The sequence below is a fragment of the Vidua macroura genome, chromosome 6 (genome assembly GCF_024509145.1).
Source record: "Vidua macroura isolate BioBank_ID:100142 chromosome 6, ASM2450914v1, whole genome shotgun sequence".
Lineage (NCBI taxonomy): Eukaryota > Metazoa > Chordata > Aves > Passeriformes > Viduidae > Vidua > Vidua macroura.
This window is the reverse complement of record NC_071576.1, coordinates 31,711,126-31,724,608: the sequence shown is the minus strand read 5'-3', so window position 1 is coordinate 31,724,608 and position 13,483 is coordinate 31,711,126. Positions and strand designations below refer to the sequence as shown.

Sequence of the window (13,483 nt, the reverse complement as noted above, 5' to 3'; positions counted from 1 at the left end):
AAGGGGGCTAAAAGAGAGATTATGATTAAAAAGTGGATTTAGAGTATAATATTTGCACTTGCAGCACTTCTTTACAGCCATGGCAATCTTAGAAGGATCATGTTAATTCCTTGCTATTCTTATCCTCCAATTTCATCTCTAAGACTACAGAGTATTTTTCCTCTGTCTTCAGTAATGTTTTATATGATTGAGAGAGGTTTTAAATTAACAAAGTCATTCCACTAATAGAAGTTTTCCTGCTGAAAACTGGTTTTCTTCCATTTTTTTCTATTTTTAGACTTTAAATTTCACAAATGAGAAAATATTTACTATAGATTACAGGTAGGATGTGTTTTGATTCTGCTATTTAAAGAATACTTGTAGGAAAAGATATTTGGGATAATGAAAAACTGAAAGATACCTTTTACTTAAATAAATTTATTTAGCTTTATGATATATTCGAGTGGTAGGAAAGCAAGGTAGTTTAGTTCTGCCATTTTCATAATAATTACACATTTTAAACAATAAATAGTATTGTTTAATATTTGCTTATCGTGACTGTTAATAAAGACCATGTGTAAGGTTTACTTGAATGCATTATTTTCAGCTACTCTTTAGTTGAAGGCCAAATGATACTTGTAGGTAACATAATACTTATTCTCAAGAAAAAAAAATATGTTTTTATGTTGAAAGTAACTCAAGAGTTATTGCAAGTGGTTTGATTACTATTCATGGAATAAAAGGAGGTTATTTTCAGGGTAAAGGAACTTGTGAAAAGATAATTGGTTAGACTAACATTCTCATTGACATAATTTGCATTAAATATGCTACTGTGAATTGTAGTTATGCTTTTCCATTTGAAATGCATGCTTTGTTAACATCCATAAAGAGCCTAATTAAACTACAGTTTAGGTCATATTCTTTAATTCAGCAATACAATATCAAACCGAGGATCCGTGATTACCAACTTTGTGAGTGTGGACAGTCATAAACCAGTTTTTGACCCCAGTGGATTTTCCAGATGAAGTAGGTTGATTTAACTACTTTACATCTGATCATTCTCAGATACTGAAAGCATTTAACTAATCCTTTAGTTTAATTTTACTCTTTTATAAGAGTAGAGAAACCTATTTCTTTCTTGAAGCAGTGTGAGTAATAACTAGAGCACTTTTGGGAATATTGGAAGGAAGTACCTCTGCCTTTGTTCTAGTAGTAGGAAGACTTTGAGGACCATTTTGGTTTTGGTAGGACTTCTTTGCAAATGTAACTAAATAGAGCCTTTAAAATATGAGCTGTTAAAACTTTAATTTTCACATTTTCATACCCATTTTTAAATCAGGAGATTAATATTTTTATTTCTTTGGTTTTCAGAATTAGTTATTATGTATTAGCAGTACTCTAGATATTTTGAAACAGAGGCATTTATTTCCTCTTGTGCAATGAATGGAGAGGTGCCTTTGTCAGTAGTGAGACAGCTGTGAGTGCTCAAGTTAAGTGTTTGCATGTGCAGATAGATGCATAAAGATATAGGGTCTTATTTTTCCACACTGCTGAGCATCCCTAGAAAAAGCCTGGTGTTTTATTGTATGAATTGAACATTTGTAAAATTAGCCACCTTATTAGATATCTAATTGTTAATTTCAGTGCTTATTTTTAATCAGTGGCACTTGTACTGTTTGGTAATGGCTATTTTCAACACAGTAATCTCTGGAGACACTGAAAGTAAACCAAAACATAGCTGATCAGGCAAGGTTTTATATCAGCACAATCCTGCTGAGCCATGTTAGATAAAGCAGTTGAAAATAAAGAAATACTTATTCAAGCTGGACATGGTAATGGCCTTAAATATTTATACAAATATTCAGCTGAGAAGGTCACTTTCTTGCTGTAACGGTTCTGAAAATGATTATGGTGGGTGTGCCAGATACTTAGTGTTATTAGCATATGTCTATATTTGCATACCCAATCACCATACATGAAATGCAATAAACTAGAAGTGCACTTTAGATATTAAAAAAAAAAAATTAAAATTCACGGCCAATAAACTTTAAATTTTACCGGAAGGATGATTAGATCTCTCGTTTCTCATTATTTGGCAAAGAAATAGCCCAATTACTATACCATTTTGCTGCTTATTCATTTTTTTTGCAAAACAGAAGCCAGCTGATGCTTGCTGGCTATTGAGTAAAACTACTAGAAGGTTGCACTTCCAGTGGGACAGGCAGACAATGTAAAACAAGTAATTTTGGGGAAGGCAGATTATATGTTCAGATTTTGTCTGCAGGATTAAGGGCATGATTCAGGAATCATCAAAGGTATGAATGGCAGTTAGGATGTCGAGAGCCAAATGAAAGCTAGCTGATCAATTGTTGGTAAAGCCATTGAAAATTTCCTCTAGGGCATTCATTCTCTTTTAGAGAGAGCTGTAGCTTCTCAGCTGACTGCTGAAATAAATCACAGTGACTTACAGATGATCCCAGAATGGGTCAGGTTGGAAGGGACCACAGTGGATCATCTGGCCCAACCTCCCTGCTCAAGCAGGGTCATCCCAGAGCACATGGCACAGCATTGTGTCCGGATGGTTCTTGAATATCACTAGTGAGGGAGACTCCACTGGAAAACCTGTTCCAGTGCTCACAGGAAAGAAGGTCTTCCTCATGTTTTGGTGGAACTTCCTGTGCATCAGTTTTTACCCATTGCTTCTTGTCCTATTGCTTGGTACCACAAGGAGAGCATCTTGACACCCTCCCTTCAGATACTGACAGACAGTGATGAAATCCCCTTTCAGTCATCTCTTCTTGAGATTGAACAGGCCCAGCTCACTCAGCTTTTTGTCAAAAGAGGGACTCCAGACCTTTAACCAACTTAGTAGCTCTCTAATTCTTAGGATCAAATTTCATCTCCTTCATGTAATAATTCTGCATGGCTTTTTTTTTTTTTTTTCTTCCTAAGAGAACTCCTGAAAGTTATTTATCCTTAAATTGCAGTGCAGTCTAAGAAACATCTTAGATTTCTCTTACTCTGTACCTTTGGCCATCATCTTGCAACTCTGATCTTTCATGTTTCCTCTGTTACAGACCTTACTTATTTTTTAGGGTTACTGGAGTTCTTGTATGTTTTTTTCAGTAAATAAATGTGTAGGTCTTTTATAACATAAGATGGGGATGAAATAAAAATACTGCATTTCAGGCAAAAGGACAATCCGCTATCCCTTATAGTAAGAAAAAGTTTCTACTGGCTTGAAGGAGTATGGTAGGTTAGAAGATTCTGTAACTATGTATTTAACTTAATTAATCCTTTTGAAAGGTTTGTTTTAATTCAGTCCTTTTTGCATATGATTGGAATTTGGGGTTCAGTGCCTTTTTCTGGTGATGTGCTGGAGGAGGGAGTAGTAGGAAGAGAGAGAATATAGCTACCAGACAACAGAAAGTCTTTATTTGGCATGTACAAAGTGATTTAAAAGAATATTTACAATCTATTTTTAGAAATATTTCCATGTTGGTAAGAGAAAGTCTATCTACGGAACTTTCAAAGCTGTTCATAAGACATTCACTCTGTGAATACTGTGTGTATTCCTAGTATGTTTTCCAAACTGGACCTTTGAATAAAAATCTTGCATGTTGGCATGGTACCTAACACCTCATCATTCAGTTTTGTATTTGTTGCCCCTTTTTAATGTTGTTCTGCAATAAGTGATTAAAAGTCCTATACAAGTTAGGCACAAATAAGTTTTATCTTGTGAATACAGGCAGCACTAATAAGAGGTGAGATTTATTTCTTGAATTTACCTTTTTGGGGTTGGGAACTTCAGAGAAAACATTTTTATTCTTTTTTTAAATAAATATATTTTTTATTTCTTTTCTTTAGGAGATTCCTTTACACAGTTTCGATTTGCTGACGAGAAGGAATGGGATAAAGAAAGTATTTGCCATAAACAGGTAACAGCATTATCATTCAAATGATTTTATATAGATAATCACCTGGGACAGAATATCTAGGCAGCTGTGCCTTCAGCAACAAATTATTAATATGACAATAGCACTCTTTATTCTGTATATTTTTATTGACTTCTCTCTAATGCTAGAGGCTCTTGTCCTTGGGCCTCCTCCTTTTTTTTTCTACTGAAGACTAAGCAAAGCCACAGGCTCAGTTTTTAACTTATGTTGGGAGGACAGAACAAGAAAGCCCTCCAGTGAAGAGAAATAAGGGACTGTCTCTTTGCTTTACTGACACAGGAATTCAGCCTTCCTTTTTCAGCTGTATTCAAGAGAAAAGTGCTTAATAGAATGACTATAACAAAACCTGTAGGAGTATATTCATATATCGGACTGTGAAGCATTCCAGTTCCTTCAAAATAACAGTTCATAACCTCTGGTTGGAACTTCATGCTCTAAATAATTAGGACACCAACTAGGTTTTTTGTATATGAATTCTTTATGCTTGAATAAAAGGAGCTTAGCAGTAGAAGTCTCCTGTTTTCTCTATCAGGATACCTTAAAGTGTCTCAATCTCTGCAGCTGTCTTCCTCGTCCAAGTCACCTAAATTTTTGCAAAATATATGCTTTTGTCTTCCAGACTTTTCTTAAAATTGCTGTGGAACTCTGCTTGAGTGACTCTTTTAACATCCACATGAATTCAAATTTTAAAATTTTGTTATTTATTTTCTAAAATATTACAATAATTATTCCATGGAAAGAGTTATTTAAAGGTATTTTAGAGTTGCAAGGTCAAATTAAAGTGAGGAACTAAACCCAAATACAGCATTTGTCTAAACCATCACCTGTTTCTTCAGTGGAACACAGGCTTTCAGTGACTATTTTTTTAATCGGTTCTTCCTTTCATAGTGTGCAGGATGATGTCAGTATCCCAAATATTAATTTTTTCATAATTTCCTCAGAGGCTTTTCATTTTAGCATTTAGGTGATTAGAATACAATAATTAATTCCTGAATGGCTAAAGCCATTGTAAGGAGACTGAAGCTACATGTTGTCACCATTACTCTTCTTTTGATTTCTTATTTTAATCCAGAATCCTGTCCCAGATGGTTTCATAGCATTATCTAATTTTTCACATTGTCTCTGCTCTTCAGCCTCGTATCTCATTTTTTTTATGACCCATCTTTCTTTTCCCTAAAAGGCAGATCCAAGTCTAATTTTCATCCTAGATACCCTTTGCCAAATTCCTGGCCTTTGCCTCTTAACTCACCTGTTTCTAGTTCTTTGCCTGCCTACATTACATACAAGATTAGAGAATTTTAAGCTGAAGTAAATTGGTTATGAGGAAACAGAATAAAGCAGACTAGTTGCAGAATTACTAAACATTTCTCATTCTCTATCTTTTGTAGAAAGCAATGGCAAAGCATCAGTTTCAAATGTGGAATGGAAATGTTACAGTGACATCAACAATAACAGAATTTCAATTTATTAAGAGTACTGTCTTTCATTTTCACAAAAAGTAGATTTGCATTTGCTCCATTGCATATTGATAAAATGCAATGAAAATCATGGTCTCATACATATCATGGTCTGCAATTGAAAAAGAACAGTTATTAGTCATTTGGATTTTTCAATAAAAAATGACAATTCCAGCAACAAAGTATGCCTCTACAATTTTTTTGAGCAAATATTGCTATGTGCCATGAAGTGTTCATAATCTGTTAAGTACTGCTTTGATCCTATTGCTTTTTATTACAACACCACTTCTGGAGAATTCTCTACTTAGATATCAAATTCCTTCTTCTATTACGTTATATCTCAAAATACTCCTTTTCCTTTATTTTCAACATTTCCTCCTCTTCCCTATCTCTTTTTTAATTTCATTTGCAATGTTCATTCATGTTAATATTTTTGCAAGTATACATAGCTCTTCCAAAATGCACTTAAATATTTGTTATTCAGTTATATCTTTTAGAATTTTTTATGTTACCAGATTCATACAATTTCCTTGTCTTTTGCAACTGTGCAGAAGCTACATTTGATCCTTAATATCTGTCAAAATAACTGTATTTTCTGAACATCTAGTTCATTGCTGGGCAGCATGAATTATTTGCTGAAGACTTCGTGAGGTTACTTTCACCAGTCAATCATCTTTGATGGTGATCACTAATCCATTGTAAAATGAAGTTCTCAGTACAGAAGAAAAATTCTTACATCAGATATTTTTTTAGTCCTTTTATTCTCATTACTGGATACCAGAATCTGAATTTGGATACAAGAAACTGTTAAATCGACTGCATTGTTTCTTTTAAAAATTTATTTTAATTTTGCAAATATACTGTCAGAACACACTATGTCTTTGATGTTCATTCTTGCTTCATGTGCAGGTGTTAAAAGCAGGTGTTAAAAGCCTGTTAAAAGGTGTTGACTGGCTTTTGGAAACAGTATGAATTTCTTTGACAAATCTCTTATGATATGTCACAAAACTCTCCTGATTTATGAGTATTTGTTCTAAATGTCTGTGCCAGTCTACATCATATTGAGAGGGACAAATTTTTGTCTCTTCAAGTGAGATTTGGAAGCAACTTCTCTACTTCCATGAAAATACAGACTGAGAGCATTAGACTGAACTTAAGCATTTCGTTGTCAGATTTTAAAATACATGATGGATATCAGATTTATCTTTGCCAGTTTATCCATGGTGAATGTGTACTCTGAGCTTGAAATCTGTTTTAAAACTACTGAAATCTGGTCTGTTCTGTCGAAACCACAAATATTGCTGGTCTATTTTGTGTAATTTTGTTTTTTAAAAAAGGGTCAAGAGAAAAGGCAACTTCAATACCTGTCTCAGTAATAAGTTCTCATTTAACAGCAGTAGCATATCTTTCTGGAGTGTCATTTTAGAAGTGTTTGTAACTATATACTTTGTTGCTTTTGGAAGTATGAAAACATTTGAAAAAATGGGGAAGTATGAAAAGGCCTCTGTTGAGGCATTAAATTTAGCTACACAAGAGCTGCATGGGATGATTGCTTAGGAAACAGTGGCAACTCATTAAATAATAGCATTTCACACTGCATGAAAGCTTCACAGTTCAAAAGATGTTTCAGTTGGAAAAGCTTCTTATGCCAATGTTGACTTCCTGAACTATTTCCTACTTTGGAATTTCAAGGTATTGGCTAAGGAGCATTCTATTTATACCTTGTTTTTTAAGCATAAGTGATTATATGCATTTTAGGTGTTTATATGTTATTATTTAGCCAAGCTGTTTCATAAAAGTGTATTTTAAACTATTAGTTTGTGTATTTCATTAGATTTCTTGAATGTATGTGACAAGGAAATGTAATACATTAAAATTATGATGGTTTTTATTGGTGGATGGTTTTGTGTTTGGTTGGTTGTGGTTTTTTTTCACAAGAGTACTATATGTTGTATTGTGTTTCAGTTCTCTGCACTTTCTGTTGACTGCCAGTCTTTGGTCCAGGCCCTTCAGGAATTGCCTCTACATCTGAGGCTGAATATAGCTGCTGACCTTGTGCAGGTAATGCTGTGAAAGTTCACAAGAAAATGCAAATATTTTAGGAGAAATAATGTGTGCAAGAATGATTAGTCTTCAGACAGAAGTAGAATGTATTATATAAGTAAATGCATTCATTTAGATGTGTATGTCAAGTGGCATGTAATGCAGGACATTTATTGACACATTTTTGTGTGCCTATTTGGCCTTAAACAAAATGCCTGGATGTTCAGCATATTAGATTTGAAATCAGGTATCAGAGTGCTTGACATGGAATGATAGCACTGTTTTAATGTTTGCTTCTCTTGTCAACAGCTATTAAAAGTTTGCACCAAGATTTTGTAAGTGCTTTCACATTCTTCCTGCTAAGTATATTAATTGTGATTTAATCTTCTACATAGTTACTATCAACAAACGTGCTTTTCTCCATGAATCAATCCTTATAGGTAAAACTGTCAATTGTACAGGTGAAGAAAACATCATTTATTCTCCAGTGGCAGGATAGCAACAATATTAATAAAGTGTTCTTTCAAACTGTGAAAAAGAAAATACTAATGTAAGGGAAAAAGAGCCAGTGAGATTTAAATATTAAAAAAAAAAAAAACCAAACCTTAAAAGGATCCATTTGTCCAGGCAAGGAGAAGTATGGCCCTTACAGATGGATTAAGACTAGCCCCTAAGGAGAAGGACTTTGGGTGTGAATGAAAAGCTCAGCATGACTCAACAATGCATGCTATGTTTCAAAGGAAACCTGACCATCAGGTTGGGAGAGGTGATTCTTGCTGGGTGCTCTGCCCTTGTGAGATCCTACCTGGAGAGTTGCATCCAGCTCTGGGGTCCCCAGCACAAGAAAGACATGGACCTGTTAGAGTGAGTGCAAAGGAAGGCCACAAAGTTGATCAGAGAGCTGGAGCACCTCTCCTGTGAAGACAGGCTGAGAGTTGGGGCTCTTCATGCTGGAGAACAGAAGGTGCCAGAGAGATCTTCCAGAACCTCCCAGTACCTACAGAACAAAGCTGGAGAGGGACTTCTCACATGGGCATGTATAGATAGGACAAAGGAAATAGCTTTCAGCTGAAGGAGGGTTGGTTTAGATTAGATTTCAAGAAGTTCTTGACTGTAAGAGTGGTGAGGCACTGGAACAGCTTTCCTAGAGAAGCTATGGACTACCTATCCCTGGAAGTGTTCAGTGCTAGGTTGGATGAGACTTTGAGCAGTCTGGATTAGTGGAAAGTTCCCTGCCCATGGCAGGCAGCTTAGAACAGCTAATGTTTAAGACCTCTTCCAAACCAAACCATTCTATGATTCTGTCAGTGCCAGTGTTAGCATACAATCTCATTTCTCTAATAAGGTATAAAAGGAGTTTGCATTTTGCATTTGCCTTTGCAAAGGTATCAAGATAACTTTAGTTTACTTCTACTTCTGAATTCGATTCTGTGCAAATTTCCTGTACCTTCTTAAGTGATCAAATATAGCACGTATGAATTATAATCCAAATTAGACAGAATAGTAATAATAGATAATCATTATAAGGACTCAAGTCCTTTCTTGTACTTATAGGCATCAACACCTCTAGAGGTCCCACAGATGAAATCTAAAATTTTTGAAGATAGGAAGAAGAGAGAGCAGCTGTTCCGACAGTCTCTGGCTCAACGTGAAACTGTGTTGGTCTCCCATCCTCTTGGTAATTCTGTTGCTCCATCAGAACCTGGGAGTAAAAATGGCTCTAGGGCAAATGCAGGAGAATCATTTCAAAAAGTCCATCCACTATCAATTCAAGACACTGACCATTTGGATGAAGAACTAGATCTTCTCCTGAATCTAGAGGCTCCCATTAATACAGAAAATAGACTTGCATCAGGTACATTATCCTGCAGCATATCAACTGAGAAAGATTTGAAAATGGATTGTAAAGAAAATGGTAAGTTTTCTCCCCAGCATGACCTTATTTAATTTCCACTGCTCTCCATTTTGATGTTTTTGAATTTTTGATTAGCCAATCAATAGTACTGCTATAATAATCAGTCACACTGCATTTCATTTACCTGGGGCTGTGTCCTGGCCCATTTGTTCATTTTCAGTTTTAGGTCCTCACTAACCTGAAGTTTCACCATTGTCAGTTCCCTTTAAACATAAAGTGAAATTCCTCTGCAAAACAGCATTAGGCTTATGATTTAGCAAAAACTTTTTTTTTTTTTTAAAGTGTACTGCTAGGGAATTTTATTGCAGGGGAGAAGAAGTATTTGTGTAACTTCATCAACTTTTAATTCACTGTGCTAATAGTGTACAGGAGAATTGACAGCTATTTCTGATGGCTTCTCCTAAATGCCACTTTCAAACTTTACTAGCATTGGTTTTACAAAATGAAGTTTAGCATGGAAACTATTTTTGGAATATGACTTGCTGTTCTTCGAGAAGGAGAGATTGTGTTTAAATACAGTCAGTTGTGCATTAAAAGCAAAACAATGCAGGACAGAGGTAATATGGATTTGTTTCTAGATATTCAGTGTTCTTGTTTTTGCTTCTCTAGAGCCTTTAAAAGTAGATATGCCTGAAGAGAAGAGCACATCATCACAGCAGCAGCAAAGTACATCTAAAGATGTTACTGAAGAAGAGCTTGAAGACTGGCTGGACAGCATGATCGCCTGAAGCTCAGATTTCCTCATATGAATAATTGAATATAGCAAACATTATGTGGAAACTTGAATCTTTCTTTATCTCCTTGTTATTTCTTTTCTCTGTATGCGAAATGCCTGTTTTTCTTTGCCGGCACTTAAAATTTTGTGCAACCAAAATTAATTTAGAAAAGATTGAAAATTGTTGAAGACTAATGATATTATTAGAAAGGTCTAAAATTTGTGATGAAGTTAGAGTTTTCTTTGCTAAAGAAGCAGGCTACAGTGCAGAAAGAGAAGTTATTTCAGCTTGTACTTGCTCTATATAGTCCTTAAAATAAAGCTGTGGATGAGCAATGACTATATGTGTTTTTAGTTACCATTGTCATAAAACAATATTGTAGAAAAATGGGAAAGATGACAGCAACAGTTATATTTGGTTTATAATACTTTATTGCAGTGGGCACTTTTTATTAGAAGAAAAAAAAAAAAAGCATAATCCTAGCAACTTCTACTTGCAGGTGACCATAGAGCATTGTTTTATTTTGGCCTAAGATTTAAATTGTGTTCATTTTGATACAGTGTATGTCTTTTAACAGCAGTATCTAATAAGCTGTTATTGAAGGTAGTATATAAACAAACTTTAAGTGCAATTTGATACAGAAAGACAGAAAAGCAATACAGTTAATGGGTCTGTTCATCTAGAACACTAACAAAAAGTTTGCATAGCTATGTCTACAGAGGTTTTAAGGCACTTTAATGTTTCAAGGTTGACAAAGTGTTTGAAAATGATTTCTTTTTAACTGCTTAAAGCTTTTCAAACTACCTTAATACATTCACTAGCAAATACTGTGGGGAAAAACTGGACAGCAGTTACTTGAACTATTTTTTCTGAGGTACGGTCTCTGATGTTCAAGTTCTTCAATGTCAGATGTGCAATTAAGATGCCTTTTAGCCCTTTCAACTGTACTGTCAAACACCAGGTTAATGATGTAGTTAAAAAGTTGTTATAATTTTAGGCCATGTTTGAACTGGAAGGCTTAAGTTAATCTGGCATAGTTTTTGCTAATTAAAATTCCAACAAAAGACCTGTTTCACATGTGGTAGGTACAAAAAGCCTCTGAAATAGTGTCAAATTTTATGTGTGTCTTGAACTTTGAAGACATTTAAAGCGAATACAAGCTGTGAAATTATGCCGTGAAAAGAACAGATTTTTTTTTTTTTTTTGTATACTGGATCTTAGCAGTTCATGAATAAATCATTTCTTTTGTTATATTAGCCAAGTTGATCCTCATACTGTTTTCGGAAGCAGTCTCCTGCCGGGAAAAAATCCCAACATCTTTCTTGGTACATCTTCCACACAAATGATTCCTGAAAATGAGAAAGAGTATTTATTTTACCAGTCACTGTGCAGTTAGTGATGTAGATAAACTTTTAACAATAACCACATACTGTGCCTGCTACCATGGAGTAGAATTGTAAAGATGCTGGAACTCAAAAGATTGTAACTCAATAATGTTTATAAAAGTTTTATACTTATCTAATTCAGTACTATTGAAGTTTATGCTCTATTAGTAAAATATCCAAGCATAAATTAATCAATCTATTTATATCAGAGCAAATCTGTTGACAAATTTGTATATAAGCAAATGTGTTTTACTTTGAAAGGAAAACAAAGGTACTTCTGTAGCATTTGCCTAAGAGCTTCTTAGTGAAAAGATAAAATTAAGTTCTAGTTATTTTCTTATTTATTTGCCTTTAGGGCCTAACAATGCTAAACATATGGTCACCCAAATACCTATCTATCTACACATATATAGATTTTGACTATCACTATAGTAGCTTAACTGCTTAATCCTTTTGGGAATAAGCTACACCTGGTGCATTTGTGATTTTCTTTTCAGAGATAGGATGACAGTAAGATTACTACTAACTGACTTCTGACAGAGTTCACTGCTGGGTGAAATAGCACAGTGCAGCATTCTCCCCCTCCCTTTTGTTTTAGCCTTTCTTTCCTTTTGCTGGCAGTAGCCTCTTGGGGAGAGTGGCATCATCCACACTTCTCAGTGGTACATCAGTTCCACCTGCTGGTACACAGCTACAAGGCTTGAGAAGATAAAATTGTTGAAAGATAAGCTTAATGGTTTTTCTTAAATTTTATTTTCTACTCACCTGGCCAGTATGCTCAGTTTCATCCTTGTTAATTAGATACATTAAGAAGAACCTGAAACAAGCACATGAAGTGGGTATTAATGCAGGAAACATTGTATCTCTGCCTGACCTTTTCTAGTCTGTGGTATGTGACGAAGATTATGCCAACCAGCAAAGCAATGACACTGCTAGGCATCTAAAGTGCTTAATTTAAGGGAAAAAATTCTGTCCTGAAGCATGTCTTCTGTGAAAGTGCTAAGATGTAAAAAAAAAATCTATAGAAGTAGAAAAATGCAGTTTAGCATTTCCTTCGTTTCAGTGTGAGGAGCAATACCTGAATTAGGCATATGCCAAATTCTGAGCACATATGATCCAGCATGTCACCTTGGAAGAGGTTACTATGGCTACTGCATGAGAAGTGTGGCAAATACTGAGCTGTACCAGGAGTTCTGAGCACTGCTGCTATACAGCTCATAGGCGGAGCCTATCCTTCCCCAACACCTGAGCTCAGTCAAATGTTGAGAGCTTCAACTAATTAGGAAAACTGTAAAGAACCAGCTGTGGTCTGTTTAGAGGTAATACTACTCATGGTTGGTCAGTTTCAGTGCAGTGAATTTGAGGTTATGTGCTTTCATTGCGAAGGAAGGAAAGTACACTGATTTTAACAATTTCTAATAAAAGGGTAACCTGGGTAAAAAGATTGTTCACTATATATTTTATTATGAAGAAAATGGCCATTTTTAATTTAAGGTGAATTATAAGTTCCCATGTAACAACTAAGGAATTTGATTTAGTAAGAAAAGCTTGGATGTTGTAGACTGGTAAAACTATGGATATTAATAGAAATTTGCATCACATTTAGCAATTGATATTTTTTTAATTTAAAGTTCAGATGCAGTATTCCAAAGCCAGATTGCTATAAGATTTCACCAGCTTCTTCTTTCATTCTCGTGCAATGCTTGTATAATTAATTATCTTTGTGGTATGAGTAACTAATGCAACAAGAATAAATTTTTTAATATCCTCTTAGGTCTGCTCTATATTTACTAATGAAAGTGGAAGAGCACTCTCTTGGGAGTTTGGTATAGTCTAAACATGTACAGCTCCTGAGTGCTTCAAGGTTTCAAAATGATCCACTGTCATTAAAGAACTATAGGAATGGAGTTAATTATTTTTTGGAGTTTATCTTTGAAGAACTTTCTAGAAGTGCCTTTATTTGCTTTGTTTTGGTTTGGGTTTTCTTTTTTATCAAATTGAAGCCAATTTTCTATGGTCTCATCAACATTAC

The 13,483-nt window shown here is 34.8% G+C and overlaps 2 protein-coding genes across 2 annotated transcripts in view; one reads left to right on the top strand and one right to left on the bottom strand.

The window, feature by feature from the left end:
• The window catches only part of AVEN (apoptosis and caspase activation inhibitor), an 89,553-nt gene extending 76,329 nt beyond the window's left edge, over positions 1 to 13,224 (top strand). The window contains exons 4-7 of the mRNA XM_053980682.1: positions 3,847 to 3,917; positions 7,358 to 7,453; positions 8,990 to 9,350; positions 9,960 to 13,224. Of these exons, the coding sequence (XP_053836657.1) occupies positions 3,847 to 3,917; positions 7,358 to 7,453; positions 8,990 to 9,350; positions 9,960 to 10,078 (647 nt within the window). The 3' untranslated portion in view covers positions 10,079 to 13,224. The remainder of the gene's footprint in view (positions 1 to 3,846; positions 3,918 to 7,357; positions 7,454 to 8,989; positions 9,351 to 9,959) is intronic.
• RYR3 (ryanodine receptor 3) overlaps positions 11,320 to 13,483 on the bottom strand; it is a 197,651-nt gene continuing 195,487 nt past the window's right edge. The window contains exons 103-104 of the mRNA XM_053979767.1: positions 12,217 to 12,268; positions 11,320 to 11,415 (exon numbers count right to left, since the gene is read on the bottom strand). Of these exons, the coding sequence (XP_053835742.1) occupies positions 11,320 to 11,415; positions 12,217 to 12,268 (148 nt within the window). The remainder of the gene's footprint in view (positions 11,416 to 12,216; positions 12,269 to 13,483) is intronic.